Raw genomic sequence first — 5669 nt, forward strand, 5'->3', positions numbered from 1 at the left:
CCGCAGTTGTGAGGTGTAAGGCGCCTGAACTGCTTGTCTTGGAGCCTTCACCCTTCCCCTGCCTGTGGACCCAGCAGGGACTGCTCCCTGACTGGCCTTCCCGAAATTCACTTTTTCCCAGTGCCAGCCGAGGAGCAGCAGGAACAACAAAAACCTGGTGGGAATGTGGGCACTCACCGTTCCACTCTCAGTAGTGTTAGCAGTGGTGAACTTCAGCTAGAACTGTGTCAGTCTGTGCCAAAACGTGTCTAGTGCATGGCCCAATAATGACCTAAAACCTTTGAGGTTGGTAATTTAGCAAATAGGCATATTAAGCAACAGAGAACCTAAAAACTTCATGGAGAGGCTCACTTAAGAGGTTCAGTATAACTAAGTTATGAAGACCTCCTTGATTGTAACTGTTGTTTATTTCCATTCTAGATAAACTTCTGATAAAGAAAGATGATAGAAAGAGAGTTGTAAGTATTTGCATTTTGTTCAGAAAATGAAGTAAAACGTGCAGCCTCTTTCATTATAATTTTATTATAATTTGAGCATATGCAGCTGTTGGCTGTGCCTGTGTCACTGTGTGCTGCTGGGTCTGGCACTGGGTCAGTGCAAGGCTACGCTTGTCTGGTTCTGTAAATTCCAATAAAATTGTGAGGGATTTGTGCAAAAATTGTGAGGGATAAAACGGTGAGGGATTGTGTTGGGACAGGTGACAGTTTGGGGTCAGTGTTGCATGTGCAGCCATTGCCCTATGCATCCCTCCCTGGCAGGTGATGTTTTGTTTTTTTTTTTATTTGGAACTTAATCACTTGAAGCTATAAATTATTTTAAGACAGCTGAAAAAAAATTCTCTTAGTTTATTTTAGTTGTTCAAGTTTCTGAAAATAAAAATGTAGTGCCTCTTAAGGTTTAAGCAATCCTTCCTGGGAAATAATCTCATCACAGTGTAAGGAACCAGCCTGGTGCCATGGGAAGGGTACATTTTCACACACACTGTTCTCACAATGACTCTGTTTTTCATCAGATATGCGTCGAGGGGAACATTGCAAGTGGGAAAACAACATGCCTGGATTACTTTGCACAAACTACCAGCATTGAGGTACTGGATCTACAGTTCTTTATTTCCAACATTCAGCAATTGCTTGTCCTGACAGAACTGACAGTTTGGAAATGTTCTCCTCAGGCACACAGAATGGAGCAGCAGGTTGTGAGCCAGGGGCTTGCTGAGGTACCTCCCCATCTCCCAAATTTTTATACTCAGATTGCAGAAAAGAAAGTAATAAAGTACGAGGTGCCAAAAGATCAGTAAGACCTGTGGATTGCAGTCTGTACCTCTGCAAAGTAACAGCAACCCACAGGGGTTGGGCATGTTTGAACATGCCTGTTTGCCATTTCTTGTCACTGAAATCTTAGGTGTGTCTTGTAATAAGCAAAGTGAAGTTGTAATGATGTAAAAATACTGATGTCACACACTTGAGATTCTAGTGAATATATGGCTTTTTTGAAAAATGGAAAATCTGTTAAAACTGTTCCTGAAGATTTTGTAGACTGATTTGAGATTTGATTTCATGTTGTTTAGAACAAGATTGAGGGAAGGGCAGGCTTATTGTATTTTTAAACAAAATCAAGATCAAACCTCAGTGAACAATTGTTGCTGTGTACAAAGTGAACAGTTGTTGTGTACAAAGTGAACAATTGGTTTTGTGTACAACAGATATTAATGCTTTTCCCAGCAGAGCTGGCAATACATTTGATAGTAAGTTTTAGGAGTCCCCATGGAAATGCTGGATTGCCAGATGTTATTTGGTAATTTAACAGAAATGATCCTTATGGAGTAATTAACTGTTAACCCAAGAGATAGCAGACTTTAATTTGCATATAGTGCAACATTTTTTAAGTAGCTAGTTAACTCTCTTAGGCCTGGCTTTGTGGTTGGAGTTTTAGACCCTGTTTGAACCAGGTAAGTCTTGTCATTTTACCTATTCAGGGTAGAAGGTTTTCTGATTAATTTTGTAAAGGTTTTGAATACATTTTGTTTGTTAAAACAAAAAAATAGAATTAAAACTAATATGATAGCAGTCTGATCCTCTTTCTGCCAAGTGTTGCTTTCTCTGACATGAATTTGTGAGGCAATTGGCAGGTCATTAAATGGAATCAGGACTCTGCTAAGCAGTACTTTCCCTTCTGTGGGAGTGATTTTGACTCAAAAAAAAAAGAAATTCTATCCAGGCCCATTAGGTGTTTTACTTTGGTAGTTTAAAAATTCTAAGATGGTGTTATATGTTGATATTTTTCTATTTTTAGAGTTTTTGCTATTACTTTTTGTGTTCAGGATTCAGTGCTGTTTTTTTAAGAGGGGTGAGCTTTCCAATACAAGTCGTGAATACTCTGACTTACTGAATGAGTAATCCTTAAAAATAGTTGCAGACTTGTAGAGTCACATAAAGTGTTTTGCATCTAAAACATGTTTAACATGGAGTTAACATGGAGTTCTTTTTAACAAGGTTTTGAAAGAACCTTTGATGAAGTGGAGGAACGTTCGTGGTCATAATATCCTGGTAAGTGACAGAAATGATTTCTGCAATTACAGTGACTGTTCTTTTAGAAGTACCCACGTGACAACTTCTTACCAACCAGCAAAACTGTTGGGAAAGTTGTGGTCAGAATCTCACACAGCAAAAAATAAAGCTTCATGAAGCAAAAGGTTTTTTACTATGATTAGGACATAATAGAAACATTGCCTATAAAATGTGGTTTTGGTAAGGGGTTTCTTACATGGTATGAGCTAAAGAAATTCCCATAAAGGTAAGCCCTGAGTGTGACAGTTGTTTCTAAATCTACTTATGCCTGTTTCAAAGAATCCCTCAAAGTGAGGGGTGGATCTGGTCAGTTAATGTTGTTTGACAGCAACACTCTGCACAGTTGTGGTGTCCCAAGATAAGAAGGACACGGAACTGTTGGAGCAAGTCCAGAGGAGGCTACAAAGTTGATAAAGGGACTGGAGCATCTCCCCTGTGGAGACAGGAGGGGAGAGCTGGGGCTCTTCAGCCTGGAGAGGAGAAGGTTGTGTGCAGACCTCACAGCACCTTCCAGGGCCTGAAGGGGCCCGCAGGGAAGCTGGAGAGGGACTGTTCATCAGGAACTGCAGTGACAGGACAGGGGGAATGGCTTCCCACTGACAGAGAGTAGGGTAAAATGGGATATTGTGAAGAAATTGTTCCCTGTGAGGGTGGGGAGGCCCTGGCCCAGGTTGCCCAGAGAAGCTGTGGCTGCCCCATCCCTGCAAGTGTCCAAGGCCAGGTCGGCTGGGGCTTGGGCAACCTGGGATGGTGGAAGGTGTCCCTACCCACAGCAGGGGGGATGGGACTAGATGAGCTTTAGGATCTGTTCCAATTGCTTAACATTCTATGATTCTGTGACTGCTGAAGATAAGGAAAACTCAACCCAGTTGAGGTGTTGAGGGGTTTTTTTTGGGTAGCCATGGCTCCTTGGAACTGTTCCCTACTAGGACGTCCCTGGATCCGAGGTGTGCTTGGAGGCAGCAGCCAGGGCTCTGCCTGCACTGCACACTGGCTTTGCTGGGCTGCTGGAACTGGTTCCTGATGTCAGTTCTGCTTGGGGATCCCCTGCCCTGCAGAAACCTCACTGCTGGCTGAGGACAGAGCTGTGCTCAGGCTGGTGGAATTGGATGCCATCACAGGGGTGTGGACACACCTCAAAGCACATACAAAGCCAAATGTGTGTGTGATACCATCAGTACTACCATAGGTCCTCTGGCAAAGTAAATTCTCCCTCCTAGGAGTTACTGATACCTTACTTTCTTATTGTTAGTAGAGGGGTGGGGCGTGCTTGGCATCAGCACAGCAGTCTGTGTGTTTTGGAACACTGAGAAAGTGTGATGTTGGGCAGGGAGAGAAGGAGGAGGTCAGATCTGTGGGCTCAAGCTGTGCTGCTGCCTTAAAACTTGTCACCTCACCCAATAGACACTGAATGATGTCTTATTTTGAGTAAGATCTTTTCTGTGCTTTGCAGTATAGTGTTGCCAGTGAGTATGTGTGTGGAATTGCAGCAATCAGAGTGGAGGAGCTACCTGAGACCTGCTTTGAGGATCCTGTAGGAAGAACAGTTGTGTATGTTCAAGGACACCTTTTCTGAGGCCCAGACCATACTTACTGGACCATATATGATTTCTGGCTGGACTGGGTGTACTGACAGTCTGTCAGTGCACAGAAATAAAGTAGTAGATATGTTTTTTTAATTACTAAATGTATTTGAACTGTCTCACATGAGCTGTGCCTTGGTTCTGACTGTCCCATGTGCAGAGTACTTAATTCCTGCTGACTTCAGTGAGCCTTCCACTTAGGACCAGAGCCATAATTCTTACACCTGCATTGTGCAGAGCAAATGATCCCTTAATTGTTGTCAAACCTGGTGTTTGCTGTGTAAGTGCCCTTCTTGTAGCAATGCTGTTGTACTGCAAGAGCTCACAAAATACCACCTTCCCTGTTTGGCTCTCTGACCTGACAAATGTCTGTGTCTTCCTTCCATCCCTGACCCCAGGGTTTAATGTACCAAGATGCTTCCAGATGGGGGATAACGTTACAGACTTATGTCCAGCTGACCATGCTGGAGCAGCACACCAGACCAATGGTAAAGAGACATTTCTTTTCTAATTTAAGAAAGAATTAGATATGGTTATGAGTGCAAAATGCTTTTAACCTTGTTTTCAAAAGTTAGGATCTGTTTGTGTTCATTCTTTGTTCCTGCACTGAGGAGGAATTTTTGGGGTACAAAGACGTGTGCTCTGGGGGCAAAACATCTGCCTCCTGCCTGCTCAGAACTTTGACTTCCCCAGACTGATGCTGCTGGTTTGGCACCAGCCCGAGGAGCTGGAATCTTCCTCATCTCACCTCAGTGCCTTGTCTGCAATTTTGCTATTTCAGATCTTTGGCAAACATTAAATAATCTCGTGTTAGAATTCATTTAGCCCTTGCTTCTTGTGTTTATTCCAAGTGCTTCTGACGTTTTCTACCCCTTTGTTTTCAGATGGTTTACATCCTTTTTTTCTTGTAATATTTTCTTTCTCTATACTGATTTTTTATGCTCTACATTTTTACCAAGATTTGTTTATTCTCTTGCCTTCTTGCATTCCATGCTGTCTTCCATTCCCTGATTACAAGATCTAATCTTAGATGCCATGCTTATATCTTAGTGATTGTTGTTAAGTTTTATTTTCTGGGTTTGTGTCGGGGCAAACTTTTCAGCAGTACCACTTGTGAGTGATACTAACACTAGGTTTTTGAAGAGTTGTTTTTCCAAGACAGTAGAAATCCTGTTCTGTTGCAGAAAAAAATCATTCAAATGAACCAAATGCTGAAAATTGTGTATGAATAACAAATTAGTTATGTAGCTGTTTAATAATGCAGTGACCATAAATAAGATCAGGAATCCTTGGTTTTTTAGTGGTTCCCACCCTCCCAGTAAGTTTGTCACAAAATCTGAAAGAAAGATCTGAAAATCATATATGTTTCATATAATGTGCAGTGTGAGTCTGAAAAGATAACAAACATGCTGAAAAATGTACACTGTCAAGTTTTGTTTTGTAGACTTCTCCAGTCCGAATGATGGAGAGATCAATTCACAGTGCAAAACACATCTTTGTGGAAAATTTGTACAGAAGG

General features: G+C 41.9%; 1 protein-coding gene across 1 annotated transcript in view; it reads left to right on the forward strand.

Moving 5' to 3' along the window:
- Positions 1-1012: 1012 nt before the first annotated feature.
- TK2 (thymidine kinase 2) overlaps positions 1013-5669 on the forward strand; it is a 10886-nt gene continuing 6229 nt past the window's right edge. Inside the window, 5 exon segments of the mRNA XM_029965562.1 lie at positions 1013-1053; positions 1055-1087; positions 2493-2546; positions 4549-4638; positions 5595-5666. Of these exon segments, the coding sequence (XP_029821422.1) occupies positions 1015-1053; positions 1055-1087; positions 2493-2546; positions 4549-4638; positions 5595-5666 (288 nt within the window). The 5' untranslated portion in view covers positions 1013-1014.

Source organism: Manacus vitellinus, unplaced genomic scaffold, assembly GCF_001715985.3.
Source record: "Manacus vitellinus isolate BGI_N305 unplaced genomic scaffold, ASM171598v3 scaffold_10_pilon, whole genome shotgun sequence".
Lineage (NCBI taxonomy): Eukaryota > Metazoa > Chordata > Aves > Passeriformes > Pipridae > Manacus > Manacus vitellinus.